Source organism: Charadrius vociferus, unplaced genomic scaffold (assembly GCF_000708025.1).
Source record: "Charadrius vociferus isolate BGI_N301 unplaced genomic scaffold, ASM70802v2 scaffold214, whole genome shotgun sequence".
Classification (NCBI taxonomy): Eukaryota; Metazoa; Chordata; class Aves; order Charadriiformes; family Charadriidae; genus Charadrius; species Charadrius vociferus.
In genome coordinates, this window is record NW_009647955.1 from 618949 (window position 1) to 646206 (window position 27258).

Genomic DNA, 27258 nt, shown 5'->3' on the forward strand with positions numbered 1-27258 from the left:
AGCAAGGATTGTTTCCTCAGTAGGAAATGTAAAATAAGAATTTTCTCCCAGCACTCACCCCACACGCACCTCTACAAACATGTTTTCCTGGGTTTTATCTGTCTTGCTATCAGAGATGCTGAAGAACCAGTTTGTTTCTGCTTCATTGATAATGAGGTTTTCCATCCATCTTTCAATATAACCAGCAGAAGCCACTACTTCTCTCCCTACTAACCTCAAAAACACCAGTGAGCAGTTTGCTCAGCTGGAACAAGCACTGAATTCTCCGTTCACCTTAGCTATCAGCTTCATGTTTGGGACACATTCCATCACACTAAGCCACCACCTGCCACAGATGCCCTGTCTTTCCCCTAAGAGATGCTGTTCAGCCCCTGAGCAGGTGACCCCAGGCTGCCTAACACAAAAGCATGGGCAAGACCCATCTGTGTCCAGCTAGTCCAGGAAACCAAGAGGTGTCTACCTCATGCATGAATTTGGCGTACCTGCAAACACCTTCAACCCTATGGCATGCGATGACCGCCAGCTCACCACAGTTCTACAACAGCTGATCACCAACTGCCTTCAACTGACAGCCAAGCAATTTGGAAACCACGATGAGGTACTGCCCACCGCAACTCCGTCCTGTTCAAGCAAGACAGACTTCCATGGCATAGCAGCACACCGGCTTGGTCCTGGCACGTGTAGGCAAAGCCTGAGAACTGAAAGGACTGGGGAGAGAGACCACTTGTGAAACGTGCTGATCGCTTCTGCGTTGCAGAGAAGTGCTGGCCACAGTTCAAGCCCTTCATGCTGACGTAACTTGTTTCTCTGCTCTGCACCATGAGAAGTACCTGCTGGGGAACTGGGATAAAAAATCCTGACCTTAACTGGGCCAGAAATAAACAGCAGAAACAAAAAAGCACCAATTCTTATTTAATAGCTGTCAGTAATAAATGTGAGAGGAAGAGAACGGTCAGCATTGGCCTAAGGCACTGGATTTGGCCTGGGAATCAGGAAAAGGCTGTCGTGCCAGCTATGCCACTGACTCACCGCGTGAGCTCAGGCAACTGCTTCACCTCTTCATGCCGTTCCCATCGCCTGGAAGGATGGAGCCGGCGTCCCCTCCGATACTTGCTCTGAGGCTGGCAGATGAAAGCAGCTATTGCTGTGTCAAACAGCATCTCAAAATTAAAGTGTAAGACCCTTTTTTTTTTTTTTTTTGAGAAGTTTCTGAGCTTGCAGGTCTATGGTAGATTTAATAAAACTCAAGGGTTAAGCTGTGTTTGTTTAGAACAAAAACACTGGTACATGACTGGAGAACTTGAATATCTGAGCTAGTGGCTGGAATACTTACTCCAGGAAGAATAGTCATAACCCACTCTTGCATTACTGATGGTAAATTAATGCCAGAGCACCACTGTGTGGGGAGCTCCTTCCCGGCCGTGTCTGCCCAGACATCTGGCTGTGGTAGCTCCCAGCACGATGCTCTACAGCCGAGCCTTGCGCTCCAGCGTCCGACTCCCCCCCCCTGCCGGAGCCAGCTCGACCACTTTGCCACCTGCTCCTGCTGGGACACAGCTGCTCCGCTCTAAAAGAATGATCGAGGAACGGCGGGACATGTGCGAGGACATCAATCCTACTCACACCCCTGGGAGGACTTCATTAAAATCCCAGGGCAAAAGATTAGATTCTGAGGGCTTTCCACTCAAAATCCTAATTTAATCAAAATATTTTAAAACCTACTGGCAATGCAAACATCTCCATGCAAGCAGAAATATGCTCAGCCAACACAGACCCCCTCCATAACGATCCCGCAACTCCTCCTTCCTGCGCGCATCCTCGGTGCATGCGCAAACTGCCCACCCTGAGCCGCTGGCTGCTCCTGATGACAACGATGACATTTCATACTTGCCTGCAAAGTACCGTGTTCCCCTGTGCTATTGTGGAAAAGACATTTCGAAAATCATTCCTACTTCGCCAACGCACCTTTGCAATTGCATTTTGATTACTCCTGCAGGGAAGAGCAGTATCCCCCAGTAGAAAGCTGCGGCCTTAGATGCTCATTTTGACGTATTAACTGAGGTTATGCAAAAGACATAAAAACCCCAAAGGAAATTAATCTCCAAATGCATCCAACATCCCCCCAGCTGCCTTATGTATCACACAGTATAAGCAACTGTCCATAATGATCGTATAGCACCTGCTGTCCCCATTCTGGGTATCAGTGATGTCTCTTTAACCAGACATCAAAGAGAAGGAGCAGACAATGGTGGAATTGTGATAGGAAGTGAATAGTGAAAGCTCCTTGTCAGTCCGCATTTCCATTTATCTTACAGCACCATACATCCAGCCCACCCTGCCTCTGCTGTCACGTTCATGCACTGTTGTTGTAACGGCTTCTTTCGGGAGGTATCATGTCAGTTTTCAGGATTTTATAAATGCGCTTTTTTGGTTTTCTCCTGGGCCAAAGCGAGTGCCTGGGTACACACCTGAACCTACCTTAAGGGAACCAAATCCAAGTCAAATTTGATACCAATGTCACGTCGTAGGCGATGAGCACCAGGACTTTCTCTTTGAGACTGGCCAAGAACCCAACAAAACAATGCCCTCTGGAGAGATGCAGGGACAGCCACAAGTCAGGGGTTGGAGCAAAGCCATTTGCTCCCCCCCAGAAAGGTGCGTGCACTGAGCGAGCGCAGGGGTAGCACATACAGCAGCCGTGGCTAGAATACCTAAGCATCACACCAGGGAGGGCTCAAGCCAGGATGGCCTTCATGCCCCAACAGCATTTTAAGACATGAATTCAGATCATGCTAGTAGGGAAAACATATGTGCATTCGGTTAACTGAGCTCTATACAATATTATAGCCCTTTGCTGTCCCATCTAAACAGTTCTTCCAACCCAAAGTGTCTTCTATTTTTAAATTAATGTATTGTGTTTCGCACACAATGACTGTTTAACCGGGGTAAAAACATTTAGTACTTCCACATATCAAGAAGAGGAGAAGACCCGAATGCTCTATACAGATATGAGGCAGCAAATATGACAAAACAATTTCCCATAATTACTTCCAGCAGTCATTCATATTGGAAAGTTTTAATGGTGATAGTAATTAATCTCTGGCTCTTGAGATTTCCAATTAAATGGCATTAGCAGGAGCTACTGTCTAAAAATATGTGTTTCTGTCCTATCCCATTAGCCACAACTAAATACAAAATTTCCCAGCATACAAAGGCACATCCTGCACGTACAATGTCCTCCTTCCTCCTCATTTTCCATGTGTGGATGGATTGAGTCAACTTCTCAGAGCTGATTGCATCAAGTAGGCAGAGTCAGTTCTGAGAGCTTCCAAAACTACACAGAGCCGGTTAATATCTTATAAATAATTATAAAAAAATAAATAAATTTGTGTAACATTCTCATCTTTGCCATTTTAATCCTTTTTTTCTTTCCTTTTCGCACACACCTGCAAAGCTGAATGTCTGTTGCGCAGAAAACAGGGAGAGAAGCTATTCCAGCAAACAATTCAGTGCCATTAACCGGTCTAACGCAAATGCACTTTGGGTTGTTCTCACAATGACTTTGGTCAACGCCAACGTTTTGAGCACCCAGGTGTAAGTGCGCTGGCAAAGGCAGAATCACCGGCACAACAAAAGCCACCGCTCAGCTCACAGACAGTTGTCATAGAGACAGATCAGCATCCCGGGGTATTCTCATTTTAAATATGCACAGGAATCCTTTTTAACCTGTCTTCTTGTAGGCATCTGTCCTCGTGATTCATTTATAAACTGCTGAGGCCAAAAAGAGAACCATTTATCAGCAGGTCTCCTCTAGGCAGGCTTGAGCTAAGGAGCTTTTCTGCAAACTTGATGGTTTTTGTTGAAAGCAAGTTTCTATCTGATTCTCTGGCTAGTGTTTCTAAAAGCTGTGGTTTGGGGAAGCAATCCAGCTTCAAAGTAACCTGGCCAGGAAAAAAAAAAAAAGGAAAGTTGTGGGTTGTGCTCACTTTGGTTTTTAAACCAGGTCAGATCCCTGCTCCAATTTACAGTGCGGCTGCACCAAGAGCTGCGAGAGGACAGCACAGGGGTGGCAGTTCACGGTCCTGGGCAGGAAGGAGGCCAGGGGAGGAAAAAAATATTGTAAATATCTGAACATTTTTTCTCAAAGCCACAGTACAAGGCACCTCTTGCCTTTACATCTAAAAGCTGCAGCTCCAAATGTGAAGGAAAAGAAATACATTAATCTCTGTCTGCGTGGACAAAGTTTCATAAGCTCCTTAGCCGCCGAAGGTGCAAAGACTTTAAACCTCTAAAACTCAGTGCTCAGCTGCCTTCTGGAGCTAGGAAGCTGGCATGCAGCACAGGAAACCATATGCTAGGGAAAAAGCCCCAGAAGGGACCTATGGGGACACCAAGATCCCACAAAGTGACAGATGTGTGGCTCTGGTTGCAAAGAAGGTCCTCGGACCCAAGGTCCAACGCAGCAGGATTCCCCTACAGACCTCTGCAGAGCCACAAAAGGAACTGGGGCGGGGGGGGAGAAAAGCGGCAGGTATGTAGGTTGCCATGGCCGGGACCGAACTGAGGCAGGGATTCAAAATTCCACAGCCCCAAAGAGACACATATATACTGACACTGAATCCAAAAATCCTAAGCTTTCAAGACCATGTGCTATCTCTGTAATTTGTCTCAAGGTCTTCTGTGTGACCCAGATATGTAACTCCCAAGTTACCAAAAAAAAAAAGAAAAAATATTCTTCATCTGTTGAGCTACAGAGATTCCTGCTTCTAAAATTACTGCTAAAAGATAAAACCATGGACAAGCAGATGCTGCTCTCACGTTATGTCATAAAAATTCAGCAGTGACATTCAAACAGGAAACGTTCCCCTCAGCATGACACGGCCAGCCTGACACTGCCACGTCTTACTGGAGCCATCCTCTGTTGGGTGTAAGGGGTTCCCTGGCCAACCAGTATTTCTGCTATTATAAAGATATGCCCAAGAATGGCTTCATTTGAGAGATGTTCTTTGTTTTGGGGAATAAATCCCAAATTCTACAGATGTTATGGGGATATTGATGTCATTCCAAAGGGGAAACTGAGGATGGCAGGGAGACCACCAGCCCAAGGCCGCCATGGCCAGTGGCAAAGCAGGACGGGAGATTCTTCCCCCAGTGATTTTCTTAATACCAACAGGAAGCACAAGAGCACGTCACACTGAAAAATGGCAGGGTAGAAGTAAGCAAAAAAAGTCATCACCATTCCATCAGGAGTGACCCCAAGGAGAACCTCTCAAACATAATGCAATGTATAGGAAGAGGGCTCACATCACTTGGAAAAAAAAGCACAGGAGTCATCCATGCCCAGCCACCCTCTCCCTTAAGACCGTGGGATGATCATTTCCTTCGCTCACATATTTATTTGGAATCTGATAATTCATTGCCCCTAGTTTCCTGCTGGAGTTTGTCTTCCATTGTTCAGGATTTACATTACTCAACAGGAAATCAGTAAGAGGTCCAGCGATTAGAAAGGTGTGTTTCCCATTTGGACCCACCCCTGCTTGCTTGCTCAGGACTGGAAGTCGGACCCAGCATACAACTGCATCCATGGGAACTCAGAGAAGTCAGGGAGCAAAGGCAGAGGGACTCATCTCCTTCTATTAAAAGCTACAGATTGCTTTGTCCGGCCATATGCCGCTGGCCGTGTCTGCACACCCACTGCTCACATACTGTTCATACTCAGGCGTTACAGTAACTGCTTTCTCCATGCACTGGGGAGGTTGTAGTTTATCAAAATACAACTGTAAAGGCAGTACTTGAAAAGACTAAATATGGTGAAAGCGTCCCTTGAACTAAAATACACTCCTTTCTCAAAGATCATTATTTTCGCTCCGACACTCTTGCCAGGGGAAAGAGATTCTGCACAGTGTAAAGCGCCACTTGTGAGATATAATTCAGTTTATCACGTTGGTTAGGAACCAGGCTGAGTAGGAATCAGCCCTCTCTGGTGCCCTTAGCAGTGACTTTTAACCCCGATCTCACAAATGATGCTCCAGTACATTCTCTTTAAAGGCTCCTCTGTAACAGCACAGAGGAAAACAAAACACCACTAATCTTTTACGGGGTATCACTGGAACAGGATGCTTCCCTGGCCAAATCCTCCCATTGAAAATGTCACAACTGTTTTAAAATATATTTTGCCTTAGGACAGATTGATAACAGGTACTCAAATCAGGCACATACAGTGACTGCTCAGCACTACACTGTAGGTGTGACTTGTGGAATGCAGCTGGTGACCTTTCTGGGCCACAGCTCCCAGTCACTGTAGACTGTTGTTCCAACCCAGACATCTCCAAGGCTTCCCAGTCAGCTCATCAAGTGCAAAGGCTGTGTTTTTATGTTTCTCTAGCATTCAGTGTGTGCTGGGGAACAAAAGCCCAGCTTATTAGCCATTGTATAGTAAACCTCAGAGGGAAGCCTCTGTTCCAAAAAAGGTTTAAGCAAACTCTGCAAGACTTCAAAGTGGGAGTCGGATTTCCAAAAATGATTTGAATACACTTTTAAGAATGATTGTTACCTTTGAGCAAGGAGGGACCTTGAGGAAATGCCCTTGCTCCAGGCTCACTTATGTGCACCTAACCAATCCTCTAAGTCCCCCTGCAACAGACGTAGGCAAGACAGCCTGAAATACCACAGTTCCCACACCAGAAAGGTTATCCTAAAGTATAACCTCAATCTCCTCCACTGAAATTCAAGATACAGATGTCTCATCCTGTCCATCTTGGACAAGGGGAACAGAACATTGCCTCCTCTTCGCAGTTTTGCCAGACTAAGCCACATGCTTTGTTGGGAAAGTTGCAGATTACAGACACTTGTTGCTCTTGTGCTCTGCAATGATTTGCCTAAAATTAGACTTTCCTGCAACTGGACACACCACCACTGTGGTGTTCCACGTGAAATGGAAGGGTTACAACATACCTCTTACATACAGCAGTCCTGTTTACACATCTCAGTACACTAGCTTCTTTCTCAGCAATATCCTTATGTTGACTCACACTCATTTTGGAAAATGAAACAATAGAGCTTCCTTATATTAAGAAATTATTTTGTCTCTTGCTCAGGAAGGCCACTGGGTTCTACCAATTACTGGAACCTCCTATCCAAAAGAACTGTGAGAAGCCACCTCAGAGCAGCTGAACCTCAAACGCAAAAGTATTTTTGCTGTGATAGTCTAAAATATCTGGATCTACTTGTAAAATAGAAATGACACATACCAGAACTGATACAAGATTATTTAAATCACCCCAGACAGAAAACCTCCTCACTAGTATTCCTTTCTCTGAAACACAGCCAACACTTATAAGTATTAGCTTAGATAACATTCAGTCATTTTCCCTGCTCAGAAAACTGCTATGAAATCGGTGGAAAACATGAGTATTGCAAGCCCAGAAATAAATGTGGAGGATGAGTCTTTCACAGTGAAATGTGCACGAAGGATATCTGAACTGCTTGATAATTAATGACACCATCACAGCTTGTTTCACTGTATAAGTCACTTACCCACTCCACCAGCATTTTAGGATTTTGAAAAATGTTGGAAGATGGATCACTCCTTAAAAAACAGGAACTTTTTTCTTTTGATCCTACTTTACTTAGTGCTTTTGGTACATAATTTGATGCTGCTTTTAAGAAGACATTGGCACACAAACCGGCATTTCTATTCCAGCCTTGACTTTCCCCTTCAAGTTTTCAGACTGATCAGGAAATCCTTAGGGAGTACAAAGTGAAATTGCTTCCCTGGAGTAGGAGCCTCTTACAGGGGCTGGATTTACTCACCTGGTCTAAGCGCAGAGCACCATCGATGAAGCGCTGTTTGCGGAGGTGCTGGGCAATTCGATGCAGGTTCAGCACAGCTTGCTGGATCTCAGCTACTGAGTGTTGAGGGGAGACAGGGGGAAGTTCTTCAGGTGAGAACACCTTCCCAGGGCTTTCAATCATACTCTGTGCATGGTCGTAGCTTAACTTCACGCAGGAGCAGATGACTGTCCGTCCAAACCATTCATCAAGGATCTACAAAATTGGAAAGTGTAAACAGATCTGAGGACTTATTCTTCCAGTACACAAAAGTTCAGGAACTTGTACAAACACTGGAATGAACGACATCAGACCTCATCACTGACTGTGAACTTCAAGTGAAGATCTTCTCATACTGAGGCCACCAGAAGGCCTTTACAGATTATGTAGTGTCTAATAATGTCTATATGCATAATAAAGCCTTTCCATCACATAGGAACTGCATGGACCTCTCTCCTCTACCTGTCTTCCCTGCTTCATTGAGCTTATAAAAGCTACAGCCCAGGTGAAAGCTGACTCAACGGTTACCGGGTGCAGGGGTGGCAACAGGCAGATACACACATGCAAAGAAGGATCTTCTATCTAAACCACAGCAGGTTGAATTCCACCTCTTCAATTAAGATGTGGCCAGCAGGGTACCAGGGGTTGTCCCTAAAATACCCTGTTTTCAGGAGTACTGCAGGGACCTGAATGTCTGACCAGCACTTGTGAAAGCGCCTGAATAGGACTTTGGTGGATCTGGAGGAGAGATGGCCGGTCACTGACCCCTTGTTTCTCTGATCATGCCAGTGATCCTAGGCCCAAACTCCAGCCAGGAACCTTTCTGGGCTTCCAAACTACGTTGGACTCTAGAGGAAAATGAGCTATCAATCGTGTATAAAATTCTTTTATTTTAAACCAGATGCCACTCCCATTTTAAACTCTGTAACAGAATACCAATGTAGATATAGCAATTCAGAATTATTTCTTAAAACAGAAAGGAAAGTCCTTTTTCAGCTGAGATGTATAAGAGAGCCCAAAAGCTCATCAAGCGAGTGAGAAAGTGCAGAGGGACAAAGGGCAGAAGGCTCTTCAGGATACTCAAGGGCATTGGCATGGGGGCTCTGGAGATGGATGCAGTCTGTGATAAACCATTCAAAGCACAAGTGCTCAGAGAATGAATGGAGAGTTGTAATTCTGCCTTAGCTAAAAGTGCCACCTTACTCCTTCAACAGCACAACGGGACAGGGTAAATTCTGCAAGTGACAGTGTCCAGGGAGAACAGCCAGCTCTCTCTAAGACAGACTCATCAAGGGCATTGCTTCAGAAAGGCAAACCCTCTTCTTAACAGGAAAGGACTGATCCCCAAGATACCTTTGCTGCCTCCCTCCCTTATGCCCCACACAACATATGTGCAGTATGACTCAGCAGCTCAGAGCTCTGAAAGTCACAGGGCATTGAAGCTCATTTCTAATTAGAAAGTGTCCTAATAGCAGAGATGCAGCAAGTGATGTCTTGTACTGTAAAGTGCTCTGACCGTCAACTCATGGCTATTCTGTGTGCGCCCCTTTCCCTATGACAAGGACAAAGAAAGGAAGAGAAAGTCACAAAGCTGGACAGAGATGCTCCAACAGAGCTGGCAGCACATGTGCTGTTGCCTCCCGTTAAACGTGGTCCAGCTTTTTATGGTGATGGGGGATCCATATCTGGTAGGTGAGTGATATCTGATGAAATCTGCTGGACCCAAAAAACTTCCTGATACTGAGCAAGAACGCTCCCCGGTGCAGAAGAGCCTGCAATGCTCTTTTAATGATCTACTTCCAGCAAGTTGAAGACTATTAGCCACTTGGCAATAGAGACACTTCAGACCTCAGTAAGACATGGATGGTACTCAGGCACCAGAAAGGTGGTGTTCCTTGTTGAGATGATCTGAGAGCAAGGCTGAGCAGCCTTCATTTGAGCTGAGCACTTCTACACACTCTCCAGTTGTAACAGGCAGCTCTTTCAACTTGCTGTTCAAATGTTTTCAGACACTACTTCTGTTTCCCTGCTAGTTCCTCCATCTCCAGCTATTAATTTCTGCATCAGGGGTCATTATCGATTCTGGCCCTCGCTGTTATATTATCCTACACTAAATATTTTGTGTTTGGAAAGCACTCTCATTTTGCTTTATAAAGTACGTGAGTCAATTCCATCACGTACACGCATGTTGAAAAGGGTTAAGGACTGGGCACAAACCAGAAGGATAATTCTGAAGGGGAGCACTTTCCCCAATCCCCAGGTTAGCACTGAAAGCCATCTCTGAGGCTACATGGTGCTTTCTGCCACTGGCTTCCAAAAGGTCTCTCTGTCCATTGCAGGAAGCAATGCACTGGATTTCGACTTTGCTGTCTGAAATTAAAGCTTTCAACAAAATCTCATTTTTCTGCTTGTTTAGAAGAGGCCAAATATTTCAGAGCTCCACTCACTTCCTTGTAAGGTGAGAGATGCAGCCTACTGGATCCCCAGAATATAACGAGAACATCAAATCTCAGGCAGGCTACATTCAGGCCGAAGTGTCAGAATAAGCAGCCCATTACTAGCAGACATTAAACTTCTCTTATTTCTGTTTCCTCAATTCCTTTTTCTGTTCTTGGTCTCTCAAAGGCAGCCAGGCAGTGTGATGTAGAGCACCCGATTTCCATTCGTGCAATGGCTCTAACAGGTGTAAAGTGGACAGTGACAACCCTGAGAGGTCTCTTACTAATGTACCCAATAAACACCTTCTCACCAAGGTCCCCTGGATGCACTAAAAAGACTTCACACAAACAGGGAATGGAGTTTCAGACACATCTTGCCCCATGCAGTCCACTAATCCCTGTGTGTAGTGAGCAGAGCTGCCAGACTCAGCCTTGCTGCGGCCGGCTAACGTAACTCTACTCACTGTCCAAGCATTTCCTGGAAATTCCCTCTGTCTCTGCCTTCAGTGGCCATCCAAGCAGACTTAGGATAACCACAGCCTTGCGTCCCTGGTTTGGAAACCCCACGAGAGGAATGGGCAAGCTCCGTTTCTGTAGAGAAAGCCGCACAAGGCTGGCTGGCCCACATACCATGGCTAATGGATGGGCGAAGCAGTGCGGATGAGCAACATTTGGGGGTTGTGAGCTGGGACTTGGAGATTACGAGTAGCCCACAAGACCAGTCTGAAAGTTCCTCCCATCACAGCAAACCTGGTGCATCCAGACTCCAGGCAGAGTACCAGTATCTGAGACCTTTCTAGGGTTATGTTAAGGCTTCCCTCAGCTCTGGTTGCTTTTGAGAAAAAGCTGTAGTCCCCAGCACATCAGGTGATGGCAGCCAGTGTGGCTCAGCTGAAACCCTCCCAATTAGCACAGTCCTTGGTGGTACGGGTCTCTTTGAGGGTGTGACATAACTGTGCATAAGGCTGAGGACTTTTTCCACGCAAGGCAGTGTCTGTATCACGTCCTGGCTGACAACAACAGATTAGAGCCTGGAAGACACATTGTTTGTATAGGTTGTTTCAGACTGAAGCAATTTCTTTTCCTCACTGGTAGAAAGAACCAGCAGGGCTGTGCTTCAAACATCAGCAGGCAATAACTTAAAAAGAAGAGTTGCATCGTTTGTTTTCAAATATCTTTCTGTTGACTGCATCCGAACAAGAACGTGCTACGTTGTTCCTATAAACGCCCAGCTCTGCTTCTGAAGAACAGCACAGATGCAACAATATGGTTAACGCCTTTGCCTTTGGAAAGTCATCTCAGATACATCATGTCACACTATCCCACCAGAGCCCATGGAACTATGTGGAGCGCTGCTCAGGCAACATCATGTTACACTCATGGAAAACTAGAAGATAAAAATTCCAGAGCCCAAAAGCAACAGAAACAAGAAAGTGTCTGTATCCCAGAACGGGCTGACCCTGGCATTATTTTTCTAAAAGAAACAAGAATTAAAAACCCCAACGACTTATCAATAGTCATATTCAAGTGAGGAATATGTGTGGCTTTTCCTTGGAAGATGCCTTAGCTCTAGACTTATTTGCTTTGGAACAGTAACAGTGGGAGCTCAGAGCAGCTCTCACCTCTAGTAGTGCTGTCGGGCTCTGCTTTTCAAGCTCAAGGTTACAGTACTGCTGTGCACACGCAGTGCAACGAAGTGCTCTTTGGCCCTCATGCATCCCTCACTGAGGAATGTCTTGTCCTCAATGTCAGTGTTCTCACGGCTCTCCACTACCGGCTGAAGTTCAACGGCCGTGTTGGAACCTTTGACTCACTTCCCTTTCACCCATCAGAGCCTGGGAGAGCATGTGATCCTGTTTACAGTGAGATGAGGCTATAGTAACTCCTAGAAATGCAGGAGACACATTCTGTCCCAACTCACAGATAAGCTCTTACAAGAATGCCCTGCTGGCCAAAAGCTCTACAACCACTTTTCTTCTTGGAAGGAGTAAATTCTTCTCCAGCCTTCACCTTATATTTAAATCAAGTGACCTCAGTTAAGACCGCAGATCTGAAAGGCCTCCGAAGAGAAACCAGTTTGCTGAGATGGCCGTAGGCAATCTGCTTTCCGAGGGGCAGCATGGTCATAGCTCAGACCACTGCTCCTCCAGAGATCAGCTCCCTGAGCAGGCCTAAGGCAGATGCTGCAGCTCCTCTACTTTCTCACTGGTCAGACAGGGTTGGTCTGAACGCTGTTTGAAAAGCAAATAATGTATATGTTGCAGGGGACAAGAGACAAGATTTAATTAAAAGCTTTTTTTAATTAAGACTTGATTATTAGCTGTTCAAAGACCACTCAGTGCTAATAAAAGGCCCACCAAGCAGCTACTATTAGAAGGCCCCATGAGTAATCATGCTGTCGCTACAGGAAGTGGAACACTTTTCACAGCGACCAAATAAACCCCACCTCAGCGCCACAGCAGGGACTCGACAGAGAAATACAGATATAGGACTGCAACTATATTTTGCTAAAGCATAAAACAAGATTCAGCATCCTGTCGAGCAGCATGGACAATAATAGGGATTTAAAGTTAATCTTTGTGAAAAATTACCAAATTGGCACAAGAAATACTCTCCACGGAAAGAGTTGTGCATGAGCACAATACTGGTTAAAAAAAAAAAATTCTGAGTCCGAAAAGCGTACTTTGTGTAGATCGGAGAGTCCTCTGGTAGTGGCAGTCTTTAGACCTGCTCAATTAGCAGGGGGACCCTATGATCACCGAAGAGATTGTTGGGGTCACAAAGAGTGAGGGAGGAACAGGGAGAGAAATGAAGACCTGGGGAGAGCTGGCAGGCAGCAGAAGACAGCTCGCAGCACTGATCCACAGCCTCCACCACAGCTCCCTGGAAATAACACATGCAGAGAATGGAGCTGTGCCTTTGCAGAAGAGCTATCACGCTTTATTTGGATCAATTTAATTTGCAGCTCTGAAGAAGAATGAAATAGTCTGTTTACTAGAGGCCACAGAGGGATACTGCCCACATCCACCGCATTGCACAACTGCCTACGAGCACAAGGCAGGCTTGGAGTAAGGGGGGAACTTCTAGTCCCACCCAAAGCATTCACTGTGAGGTGCTACTGGAGGTAAGACATTAATGGGTGACCTGGCAAGGAGCAGGAAATGCTCTGTTCCTGAGATTCATACAAATATTCTTCCTTTCCCCACCACGTTGTGAGATTATTCCAGTTGGAGTTCCACAGTACCTCATCGGTAAAACAAGATACAGTCCTACATCCTCCAGTATTGTGCACTGACAAGTCTTTTGCTATCCACCTGGGTGTTAAGGGATGGCATTTTTACCACTCTGTTTGCAAGAATAGCGGCCGGCCACCGAGGGAGCACTGATTAGCAGGATGAGTGCCTGCTACTTGAGGTACCTTGCCTTCTGGAGTCACCTTCCACATCACAGAGAATGTCAGCCTATCTCGCATGGGATTGAGACTGCATAACTCCTCACAGAGCAGCTTGGGAAGCATCGGGATCACCTGGAAGAGAAGAGAGCCTTGGTGAGATATAGGCTTTTAGTAGAGACCTGTCTGTGACCAAGATTCCCTGACCAGTTCGTAAAAGAGAGGCTCAACAATGCACAAAAGGAGAAAATGCATTAAACCTTCAGGGGCACATTCTCTGTAGCGGAAGTGGCTATGTCATAGCTCTGGGATGCATCACCCATGCCAGAGCTACGTTACATGGTGAACAGCATGCTGGCACCGAGTAAGTAACCCAAATCCTCTGAAACGAGAGGAAGTCAGGCATGGCTGAGGCCACCAACACTCACATCAGCCCCATCCATCAATGAGACCAGAGGGCGCTATCAGCCTCCACGCTGGGAATCATTCCCAGCACTCCCCTCCAAGGAATGGATTAAGCACCCTGGAGCATCCTGCATCCTCAGTTGGGCAAACACTTCACCCTGCAGCTTTTAAGGTCACAACATTTGCTCTCTTTTCCACTTCTTTCCCACTGCCATTTTGGCAATGGGAAGAACAAGGAAGACTCAGCACATCAGGAAACGATGTTGAAGACACGCGGTCCTGGCAGCTGAAGAGCTGGAGGAGCTGAAGAGCTTGGATTTGGGAACTGTGTTTCCTGCTTTGCCACTGAAGACTGTGTAACCAAGCAAGTAATGCAAGTCTGCTCCCTGCAAAGCATAAATAAAACTTCTCCCATGCATCACAGGAGCGATGCATGGATTTAATGAAGAATAGGCCATGCTTTGTAGCACAGACAGGAACACGTAGATGTTGGTGAGATAAACAAAAGCACCTGTTTTACAACTATTGAACCTGGTGTTTGCAAACAGAGGGAGAACAGTTATTATTTTACTGTACTTAACGCTGAACGAAATATCAGCCAACAGAAATTTCTGGCAGGAATTTTTTAACCTGTGTCCTAATTCCCTACAACTAATCAATATTTCTGCTGCTGAACACTGAATTACCAAATTATGAATTACCCATCTGACGACAGCAACAAAGCAAAAGCTCTGGAGCATATTCACACTAGAGCAAACCTGAGCAGCTCCAAGTGTTTCTACCGCCCCTGAGCTATTTCCCAGGTGAACTCTGCAGTAAAGATAATATTTAGCAGCTGTTTAATGAAGCAAACCTAATTATTAGAGTTTCACATTCTTATTTCCTTTCTCATTATTTACCTTTGTGAAGAAGCAGTAACTGCCCTCAAAGAAGAACCACATTACTTCTCTTGTTTATTTGGAGTGGCAATGTGGGCTGGTGCATTCCAGAAAAACTCAGAGAGGAAATGCTCTACTTAGTGGAAATAAAATATTTTAGCTATTTAATTTACTTTCCATTTTGATGGCTACATCTGCCACCCTGTAAATATAGGACCAGCAGCAAGCCGCCTGGCATGAAAACCTCGGCTCTTCCAAACTCTGTGACACCAATTTGGTGATTTCAGAGATAACTTTTTCTACCTGGATGCCAGGGGAACAACTCCTCTTCAAAACAGTAAGGAAAAAAAAAACAGTCTCAGATGTCCATTTTCTCCTCAAGTGCACATACTTCGTATTTACCTTTTGCTTTGAAGGAAAGACTCTTAAAATATTTAATCACATTTGCGGTTTGGCACCAGACGATGGCTATAAATCCATTCTAATTGCAGTGCATATTAATGCCAAAAGGTTAACTGTACGGTCTGTGACTGTCAAGGAGTCACTTGCAACGTGAATCAGCAGCGCTGGTTCAGCTGGAAGGTCACAAGGGCACAGATTACGATAAGCTGTTTCCCGCAACACAAAGGCCATCAACTCTGTTATTCCAGTTGTGAACAGTACATTAACAATACTGGTACATTCATAACTCACAGATCCAGTACGTGAGCTCTGCCATGCTGCCTGGAAAGACCCACACCACAAGGTTATAAATTTAGCACGAGCGGTGCCAAGCCATACCAGAAAGGAGAGAAAATAGCTTTATAGACTATCGGAAATCTCTGCCTGCCTAAGATCGGCCATGACCACTGTGAGACCCTGAAGTTCAGGTCACAGTGAACAAAATGCTAGTAATTTAATAAAAGCTCCCATGCCCTATTCCACCCTAATTAAAAGCTGCAGTTACTAGCTTTTCTCTCTCTCCCCTACTCTGTGATTGATTATCTGATAACAGTCTGTACTTATTGAATATTTCTGTGCCTGAGCACAGCCTCTTTCCTGAAGTTCAGGTCACAGTGAACAAAATGCTAGTAATTTAATAAAAGCTCCCATGCCCTATTCCACCCTAATTAAAAGCTGCAGTTACTAGCTTTTCTCTCTCTCCCCTACTCTGTGATTGATTATCTGATAACAGTCTGTACTTATTGAATATTTCTGTGCCTTAGCACACCCTCTTTCCCTTCACATCTCCTGCAGCAATAACAGTCTGCTAGAAAAATCCCTACGTGAAACATGAAAGCCCATCCACAAAGAATAGCCCGAACAAAACAACAGGATGCTTGTTTTAAGTGTACTTGAGCAGGATTAATATCCGATTCAAGAGGCTATAATTCTACGGAAGGGCTTTCAATGATGTGAAACACAAGCAAAGCTTTAACTCAGATCATAATTACAGCACTAAACACTCACCAAGCAATTAGCTGTAACAAACCTACTGTTAAATAGGGAAGCATCAACCCGCGTTACCCTTGTTTTACGGGAGAGAAACTTTAGGCGAAGTAACTTAACCCAAGCCACAGAGGAAGTCTCACAGGAGAGCAAGAATTCAATCAGCCTTTTCCTGGGTTCAGCAAACACGTACATAACATAAGACAATGTGACCTTGCATTGAAGGTATTTCAATTTTATCTCCCTTACTGAATTAAAAGAAGAAACCTCACAAAGAAGAAGAAGAAACATCATGACAGTCCTGGCTAACTGCCTTCCTCTGCTTTAACATCACGAGTCCTCTTCACACTCTACAGAGAATAAACCAACTGTCACGACGCACAGAATTTTAAGTTATAAATACACATTTCCATTTTCCTTAACATGATACAGTCACAGGCTGGAAGGATCCTTAGCAGTTGCAAGCCCACCATTTAACATACAAAGATGTCACAATTGTGTCACACTTTGGAGAGCAAGATGTTTCAGGAGTTATCCCAGGGGCTGCCCAGAAGGAACTTTTGCAATAGGATTATCTCCATCTCTTTCTGAAGGAGACGCAGGATGAGAGGAGATTTCCCTAAGTACGTCTTTAATGCCCAGATTTGCAAAATATCAGGGTTGCATAGCATCACCTCAAACAATCCAGAGGTTGCCCAGCATCTTTTAAATGCTTTGCCCTTCCCGTGACTGTCTGCCAAGAGACAGCGGCGTCTGCCAGCTGCCCTGCGGAGTGCCACGGCACGCAGAAATCCGGCTAGCTGAAACACTGCCGAGGGATATCACCTCCAGTGTGAAGTGGTTTCCCTAGCCAATTGCTAAGGATGTGCCTACGTTGGGGATCACATCATTCAGCTTGATTTTACCACAGGTGGAAATAAACTCACCTGGGCTTATACAGGGATCATAAAGCTGGAACGGGGGGCTGTATAAATGCAGTTGATTCCAGAAATGCAGTTGAAGAGACCCAGCAGGGCTAGGGGATAAAAACTTTCACAATAAAAAAAGGACCTACAGCCCCCAGGAAATCCTTTCTAATGAATGTATCATAGAAACCAGGGCTGAAGAAAGGCATGAGTGGTGAGAGCTTGTCTGGTTTTCATCCCACTCTATCAGTCAGGCTAATAAAAGACATCATCTCTCCCCAAAAGCCTTGAAGGGCCCAAGAGATACTGGAAAGGGCACTTTGAGTGAAAGCCTGATATCCACAATGCTTGCAGCTGTGGGTCTGCATTTCAAATCAAATTACAGACAGAGGATTTCTCCCTCTCTATTTCCAAGTCCTACATGCAAAATCTCCAGCACTAATGTACGCAGCTTGAGACTTAGTGCTCCAGCACTGCCTGACAGCCCCCTCCACACAATCGGCTCTCCCTGCAGGCAGCAACACACCACGGCACACCGAAGCGGTGGGCAGCGAGGGAAAACCAAAGAAAGAGAAGGCATGGCCTGGGCTGGGGGGTTTCCTACCCATCGTCGTCCCGTCGTTATAAAACACATGGACCTGTAGCCATGGCTGGCCACACCGCTTAGCAGCTGGCTCCTCTGCATGGTGGAATGGCTTTGGACACGGGAAGACCTAACCCGGTTGTAAGAGCCTTTGGTTTTATTTTGTTTTGCCTCTTTGGCTAATAAAATGCTTCCAGAAACCAACTGCGAGTTTCAAGCCTCATACTCATTCCTAGGAAGCCGGGCAGTGGGAGGGAGCGTACTGGGATGATAAAACTCCCTGTTCCCTTTAAAATCAGAAACATCTGCTGCAGCCAGGAGTGACTCACTGGCCAGGTTCAGAGCAGGTTAGCCAGGGCAGCTCTCATCAATGGACTGGCTGTAGCAGCTTTTCAAGGAACGGACGGGAAAATCGATCAGTCAACCAAAAGGAAAAGGGAACAAACTCTGGTTAAGAAAAACCCCTTATTTTCACAAAGTTGCACAGATAGCTTTGCTCCCTTCAAACAACCCCATTCTGCTGGTGCCCTGCTTTGGCTGCCCACTCAGGCTTGGTTCAGTCGGTTACGACCTCTGCTGACTCCAGGGGTGAGCCCTTCTCCCACCGCCGCTCCGATGGGGAGGGATTGTATTAACCCAGAGTTTCCATCAGCTGCTATCCCCAGAGCCGGGAGGAGGACGCCGAGGTCCAACAATGGGGTGGGCTCAGCAAGCCTCTTGCTTACACACTGAAAGACACTCAAAGGAAATAGGCAATTTGTTTATGAGCCAAGATTTCTGCTCAAGACTTGTATCAACACTTCCATGAATTCAGATTTTGAGCAACTCTTTGTTACTCAGCCTGAGATTATCAAAATATCAACACCCTGACAACCTGCTGGTGTCAAAAGTGGATGTCTCAAAGTCTTTGGACTCAATGTGAAGATAGGCTTACAGTTCTGATCTTTGATCTCCAGTATAAAATAGGACCAATAAAATATTATAGGGATTTATGGCTGACCTCTCACTCGAGCTGCTTCACACCTAAAATAACACTATAAGATGTGCCAAAAAAGAGGAAACTGTTTAGGTTTTCTTGGTTCTTAAAACCTGATACACTCTTATTTCAAAAACTTTTGACTTTTATTAAATAGACTGCTAGCAATTACACAATAACTCCCCTTCTGGATACATGGTTCAGGAAAATTAAATATGTGGCTTTATTTAACTTCTTTGGGAGGATTAGCATGGTGTTAACCTCCAGCAGAATCACAGCTGTCTTAGGAAACAGTTCCATCAAAGGCAAGCATATTTTCTACAAGAGTCATGCTACCATCTTGTTTAAGAGAGCCAGGCTGCTTCCTTTGCCCATCCCCTCTCTCCTTTTCATCTCTTGCAATTAAAATATTGACCATTTCATCATCCAACCTACTTTGCACTCTTAAAATATATTTTCTGTGGGGCAGAAGTGTGGGTAAAACACTAATCCTGAGTGCTGGGCCAAGGCAGTTGAAGAGCAATTGAAGATTATGGGCAATAGATAATTTATGTCGGCATCGCACATGACTAACTGGTAGTGCTGGGAGGAAAAAGCGCTTTGAAAGAAAATTCAATTAGCTTTTGAATTCAACTAGATTTTAATGAAAAATGTCTCCCCTTTCTATAAAAAAATCTTCCTTCTCCCTTTAAAAAAAAATAATCACATGCCTTCAGACCGCAGTGTTTTGACTTGGAAATACTGCCACAAGATCTTCCTGGACTACAGCTTTGCTGCCCTGCAGTGACATCCCCCATGGGCCAGCCCACATCTCCCACAGTGAGCTACGGCCGTGGAGTCATCCGTCAGAGGGGGAAGCAGAGCACTGCAGAAGCCAAGGGCTTATCACTGGGGAGACTGTAGGATTGGGAAGACTCTGGTGTCAGAACTGCTGTTTCCATGAGATACGTATTGCTTCCCATACCTGGAGAATAGCAAGTCACTGGTTACTTGGTCCCGCACTGCAGCACCTGTGTGCTGTTGGCCCCGCTACCACCAACCCAGCTGGGTCACTTCTGCACTGCTATCGCGGCTATTCCACACAACCCATACCCACAGAGACGTAAAACCCAGCAATGCGCTGAGACCCCCTGAAGCTGTGCCTTGCTATTTCTACCCAAGGAAAGTTACGGAACAGCTACAAAAGGTTAACAGCTTGGTATCAAATCACTAATTTTATTTCAACAGTGTAAAATAAATCATTTTATCATCTGGAAAGTGTGGAGAGGACACATTAAGCTACTGGAACAAGCATCATTAGAAGATCCTCCCCGGAGAGTAACCCTGGGCACATCCAGGAAGGGAGGGGAAGAATCACTCCTAATCCTAAGTAGCACGTAGGATATGTTTATTTATTATACAAAAGATACCCTGTCATCCCGGAAAGGGCTGCAGAGACAAGGACTTCAGCCTGGCTGAATGGGAATGTGGGGAGAGGCAGAATAATCTGCTTCTATGAGATTGTCTCAACACCCTTCTTCATGCAGCTGATGCCTACAGCCGACACAGGATGCTAACAGCCAAGCTGCCCGGCTTCCCTGCAGCACAGTGCCAGCAGTATCTGATGAGCTAGGAAATGTTTCTACACATTCAACAGAAAATGAGACAGGCACAGACAAAACCTGGATATTTCATTTCCGATAACATTAAACTTGAACGTGTTAATTTTTAAAGTTTACAAGTCAACTTTAAACTTGAGTTCAACATTTGATTCTGTTACACTAAAATCTGTCCAATTTCAAATATCTTTTCATTGCATGATGAAAGAACACCATTTCTCCAGTATTTGGGATACCCAGATAGAAGGAGAGCGTGAACCTTCTGTTGTATCTCAAGACGTGAGATTGCACAGAGTGTTTTCCACTCTGCTCTGCTATGCATCCACTTCTGGGCAGGATTAGTTACTACTACTGCACTGAAGACAAAGGCAAAACTCTCCACCACCACATCTGCAAATTTCAAGCCTGCAACAGCAAAGCAGATGAGCCAGCTCGGGTCTGCCAGACTTATCTCAGGTCAGCACAGTGCAAACGCAGCTCTGGGTCCTGAACTACCTCCAGATCCGCAGAGACCCTTTCACGTGGAGCTGCTCCCGGGCTGGCGAGTCACAAAACTGCTGCTTCACCCTGTACTCTCTTTGTAATCTCCAAGATAGTCAGCTATGTTAGCTCTTGTGTTTACATCAGTTTGCTCATTTTTGTAGGTTTGCTGCAATAGCAGCCAGGTGTTGAAAGTCTCAGGCATCTGGAAATGGACCTTTAAAATGAATTTACAGTAAACAGTAGAAACAGTTGTGAGAAGAAAAAAGGCAAAGTTGTCCTTACCTTTTGCACCAGATAGACACTAGTTGCTCTTTCGCTCGCTACTTTATCCAGTGCTGTTTCTTCCAGTACAAAGTAGCTTACATCTGCGATGTGAACACCCACTTCGAAGTTCCCTGAAATTGCACAAGGAAGTCAGCAGGCTGCAGGTAGAAATGAAGGATTTTAAGGGGTTGGGGAAGAATTAAAGAATTGCATCCAGAAGTCAGTTTTGCAAGAAAATGAAAAAAAAAAAAAAAAACAAAACAAAAACAAAACCCCAACAATTTTATGATCTCTGCGTTTTCTGCCCGGCCACTTCTGGCACAGCAGTTACCTGTGATGGGTAAGTCCTGTAAGCTATCCCAGAGCCAGAGGTAGGGGGACAATGAGGAGAAGGACAAGTAAGTGACAACATGCAATTTTCACAAATTTTCCCTGATAGGTCTTCATGATTCTGTGTATAGATTCCTTTGACTCATTCCATCTAAATGCTGACCTATTTAACTCTGAACCCTCTCCCACTGCTACCGTAACCTTTTAGCCTCGTGCCTAGACCTCAAAAAAATGATACTTCTTTCCACGTCTTCCATCTGAGCTGAAAACCGTGGTCTCTCAGGACACTACCAAATTCACAGCCACTGTGGCTACAACATACAAATGAATCCTCATGTGAATGAATCCTCAAGCACAGCTGTGGATATGTGAAAAACCTTAAAAAACATGTAGATAAGTCTTTCCAACTAGGAGCTTGTAATAGTGAGCCCCATCTTCATCCCTTTGCCGTGAGACAACAGTAAGGAAGAAATACAGGACACCACCTTACAACCATACAGGCAACGCAGGACACCATTTCCCAGGTATGGAGCAGCCGGTCACGCTTACTTTTTGGCTCTCAGAGCTGCACTTGTTTCCACTTCACCCTGGTTGAGCCCAAATTGCTGCTGATGACCTGGGAAGTCTTCAACGACTTCAGATCAGGCTATGTAGAAGCGCAGCTTTCCACAAGCAGAACATTCCCACTGTTATCCTGCCTTCCCTTCAGATGAAGCTTTTTATCCTTTAATTAGACTCCATTCTAGAAGTGTCTTAACTCAAAAGTTAGGCTAGAGAGGAGTACTACTGAGGTTTATCATGAGGTTTTGGCAATAATTTGGATTTGGAAGTAGTGATCATCCTCGGCTTTGGAAGTAATTAGTACCTTGGTCCAAGAAATTCTGGTTTGCTAATCCTCAAAGAAGTCTATTGACCTTTGTTTTCTCTGGAAGGACTAGGCTAGATTTGAGGTGCTTATTTGTAGAATAGTTCTAAGTGCAGCGGGCTCCTAATTATAACATTTGGTTCTTTAGAGGAATTCACTAACTTCTTGGTATCTATAAATATTTTTTCTTTCCTTAATTTTTTTAATAAGACAACGTAATAAGATCCCACGCTGGTGACAATCCTGTTTGTTTATACACCTTGCAAAGAATGTTATCAAAGCCTTTCTCTAGAGTGACACGTTTTTGAAGGATAAATGGTTCATAGCTGCTGTCATTATGCAGTATATCTGTCCGTGTGCCCTTCTGATGGGTACTGGTGCTAGATTTCAGCAGAGTGGGAATGGAAATGTATGCAGGCGAAGGGGAAGCGTGAGAAGGTCCAAGCTCATATTAGGAGAGCCACCCAGCCCACCGTGCCCCCAGCTGGGAGTTCAGATAAGCGAACAACAACCCATCCTGTGCCACTGTTTGAATTCGTAACAATTTTAATTTAACTTTATTAAGCCACGTTTGCGCAGCACTGTGAGTACGGAAAGCATCATCTTGCTTTTCGCGCTGCTTTTGAACACTCAACGGATCACAGATGTAAAGGCAGCAGAAAAGCACATGGAAGATGGGAGCGCCGGGGTTTAGATTTGTCCACATAACCTATAGTCACTGGAAGGTCCTGCAGAGAGTAAATATGATGGCAGCAGGGGGAGAGGGCAATAATCCCATCGCACACCAAGGGACAAATTCCACCACTCGTTAGGAAGCTGGGAGAAAATACTGCAGATTAAATGGTTCACCTCAGAAAGCTGCCTACAGCTGTGTTGTGATATTATCACATGCCTTGAAAGCCGCTCGACATGGATTAGGCATCCAAGCCTGAAACTACTTAGACAGTAAGTCTTAGACCAACAGTTCAACCAACAGGTTTAATATTACACGCGCTCGAAGCCAACACACTCAGAAGGTAAAAAAATATTGAATACTTTGAAGTCAGTATTGTAATGTATTGACCCTGCAGGCAAATATTGACGAAAGGAAAAGGAGAGGGGGTCATTACATCATGCCTTTAATAGCGCTTTAATTCAATATGTGCACTGTTACATACATGAACTTTTTGTCCTCGGTAGAAAATCGACAAACCAAGAAAGATCTCATTGCATGAGATAATAAAACATGGAGTTAGCCAACAAAAACACATTGAGCAGAGTTAAATTTCATTCAGGTTTCCCACCAGAGCTTCTAAAAGCCGGGGTCAGCATGAGCCCCCTGCTTTTGAACTTTTAATGGAAATTCTATCTAAATATTTTCTTACATACATTGACATAATGCAAACTGGCAGCTCTTGGGTTTGTCTTGCTCAAGTATGAATCACCCTATCTCCCTCACCCCCAAAAAATTCAGTCCAAGAGAACTTGAAGACACAGCACAACGATCAACCAATCTGATTTCTCTCAAATCACTGCCTTTGAACGTGTTAGACAAAATACCAGCCTAAGCCTGCACAGAAATACCTGCCTGCTGCTCTCTCTTGGTTTATTTGCTAATTAAAATGAAAGAGCTTTGCTGATAGAGAAATACTATTCACTAGGATTCTCTTCCAGGTCCACAAACAGTTTCTCTAGTCTCATTAATTTTTATGACAAAGTCACAAAAGGAACATTTCACATTGTAAGTCTTGTGTTATTTCCCAGGGCAAAAAGAAAATGTGGCCTGAATGAAAGGAAACGAGAGTTAAACCAGCACTCGTTGATTGAATAAGTCTTGTCAGAGAGAGAGAAAGGGGGGAAAGAGGGACACCGCATGGACCACACACCACAGACTGCTACACATGTCTACTCCACCTTCATTTTGATGAAGAAATCTACTTTTCCAGCAAATAGAGGCTTCAAGTCTTGGCACTTAGCTCTCCATCGTGATAGACTTTATAGCCTACATTTCTTACAGAAGCGAGTACTTTGCAAACCACAGGCTTGCTTCACCCCAAATTTAAAATCCTCCTACAGTGAAGCTAAAGCTGCACAACAACCCCTAAAGCTACGTATACGCTACCAGTTTAAGGACATGTTTTTTTTTCAAAAAGGAATTTACATAAGAATGTACAGGAGATTAAGCCAGACACTTCATATGCTGATATCAAAGTAAGAGCTGAAGGGAGCATCTATTGCAATAAAAATGCTGAAGGCATTTGGATGGCTTCTTTCACTGAAGATCTCTGGGTTTTTTCGTTTAAAATCATTTCATCTGAAAGTGGGTGCAAAACTGTCATCCCATTCAAACTCCACCACTACAAAGCTGCTACACGGGAGACGTTTAGCAACGGGGAATGCAGTTTAGAACCAAGCAACACATGTTTTATTAACCAGCTGTACCCTATTAGCCCCTCTCTGCAAATACAGAGGCACGGCAACAGAGATGGATGGGAGACAGGAGTGTTATTCGAAATTACACTATGGCATTGCAAAACCCAGTAATGAGGCCCTTTGCAAAGAAGAGCTCTCCTCCCAAGGTCTGCAAGTAGAAACAGGGATAGGGCTGGGCACTTGGCCACCAAAGCTCCTCTTGGGCCAATGCTCTGTGCAAGAGGGATACAATTTGTTGCTACCTTACTGCAAACATCACAGTTGGATGTCTTCTCTGCGTGCGGTGCCGCAAAGGCAATTTCCCTTTTTGTCTGCTAGAATGGCAGAACATAATGGACCTGTACTTCTCCAAGTTTCTAGAAGCCTGGATCTCCTCTCGAAGCTTACCAAGTGATAGAGCTACGAAAGGCAGGTCTCCCCCAGCACGATGCTGCACCAGGCACACAGCGGTTTTGGAGAAGGGTCGACTCCTTGATCTGAGAATCTGGTATGTTTGAACCCACTCCAAAACCTTGTGTGTCTAACACCGACATGATGCTAAAACCAAAGCAGAATTGGTTGCACCTCGCAGAAGAACAAAGAACGAGCTGTTCCTTTTTTTTTTTTCCCCCACTGATGAGCTCATTCTCTACGACAAAACAGTTCAAAAAATTTTTTGCTTCTTTATTAAGGAAAATTATAAACAAAAAGGGATTAGCAAGAAAGAGCTGGAAGAGAAGGAAAAGGCCCTTTCAGCCTGTAAATGCTCCACAAAAACTGCCAACCCAGCAAGTCATATCAAGGATTTGCCCCAGGAATTAAAGAGATGAGTTGAATGTATTTGAACAGTATGCAAGGGAACACATTGGCAGCAAATGCCTCTTCCCTGTCTTTAGCAACCCTAGTCAGTCCTGGCACAAATGCAAGAGACAGACCAAGCAAGTTCACTTCATACCTTAGCATGTGCGAATTTTAGGACCGTGCAACTTAAAAACGCAGCTCTTCAAGGATAAAACAGCAAAAGGTAGTTCTCTAGCATGCATACACACTCCCCTTTATTTCCATCTCACCTTCAAGCATCATCATTCTCAGGAGAGAAGATAAACGCTACTAAGAGTGTTAAGGTAACTTAAAATCTAATACCAAGTTTTTTGTATTAACCACTATTTCTCACCCTGTCTTCAACCCCTCAGTTAGGGAGATACAGAAGAGTTCAAAGCAGATTGCAAAGTGTATGCTCTAGCCAGAAAACGGCCAACTACCTACCTGCTGCCAGTGATTCAAGGTAGTTGGCTGTTCCCTGGCTAGACCAAACTCTTGGAGCAAACAATTACAGCTCTTTCCCATTCCCCTGCCCCGGGGGTGCCATGCTGCTGCTCTTATCTGAAAAGCAGTATTTAGCACCTTGCAAAAGTATGAAAAACTTGCATAAAGAGAGACAAATGAGGCTTTTAACCTACATGCATGCTTTGTTGCTATTAGCAGTGCTACAGTAGAGCATGGGTCTTCATCAAGGATGAGGGTCTTACGTGTGATCCCGGGCAAACGAGCGAGGACAGTGTCTACAACGAAGGGTCTCAGTTACAGAAGAGCCAGCCAGAGGGGCTGCAGACAGTAACAGCGGTGGACACAAAACAAATATAAGTTGCACTGAGGGAGAGAATAGCACCGAGACTTGAGGAAGCTGCTGGAAGTAGCTAGAGGCCATCACAGATCTTTAACACATGCCTTTAAATGTAAGGACCTGATCCAAACCCAAACATTTCTATTTCTCTTTAGCATGTGTATGTACATCCATGGCTCAAGTGTTACAGAAGTGTTCCTCTTGGGATAGAGAGAGGAGAAAAGAGAGGGAGAAAAGAGAATTACTGAGTGGGAGAAAAGAGCAAGTGGGAAAGCAAAAAAAGAACAAGATGAAGAAGAGTTTAATATAAAAATAAAAGTGGAACCATGAAAAGCTCAAGTTATTTTTCTGCTCTGGAGCCTGAAGACAAAGGTGGGTGGCTTTAATTCTCAGCTGAGGTTACTTTTCCACTGCAGGAAGCCAAGCCATTGTTCAGAAAAATCAGACAGTGTGTTTTATTTTACTTATTTTAAAACAACAAGGAAAGCGCTTAAATTTTACTTGTGTGCCCTAGGGCCATTTTACTTTTTGAAAGCGCAGTGCAACTGAGCATAAATCCATTAACTTGTTTACCAAGAAACCAAATTTTTTTAAATTATCACATGATGGTCCTTTAGCCAACCAAAATGCAACTAATTACACCTTTCTTTAAGCAAGTAATAGCTTTTTCGTTCTCTAAAGATCTCTTCCTTGACATAACCTCATGAAAAGACTCTGGCAAAAGGAGTCAGAATCCTCTATCTCGAGAGAGCGGGACAAGTCCCTGGGGCACAGAGCGGCAACTTTTCCATCCAAGCATAAATACGACGTTAGTAAATGTTGCAACAACTTAAAAACAGGAAAAACTGTCTGCCCAAACAAACAACAAG

At 44.6% G+C, this 27258-nt stretch overlaps 1 protein-coding gene across 1 annotated transcript in view; it reads right to left on the minus strand.

Moving 5' to 3' along the window:
- DIS3L2 (DIS3 like 3'-5' exoribonuclease 2) overlaps positions 1-27258 on the minus strand; it is a 175687-nt gene that overhangs the window by 57691 nt on the left and 90738 nt on the right. The window contains 3 exon segments of the mRNA XM_009883404.1: positions 7813-8046; positions 13687-13794; positions 21198-21310. Coding sequence (XP_009881706.1) covers positions 7813-8046; positions 13687-13794; positions 21198-21310 — 455 coding nt within the window.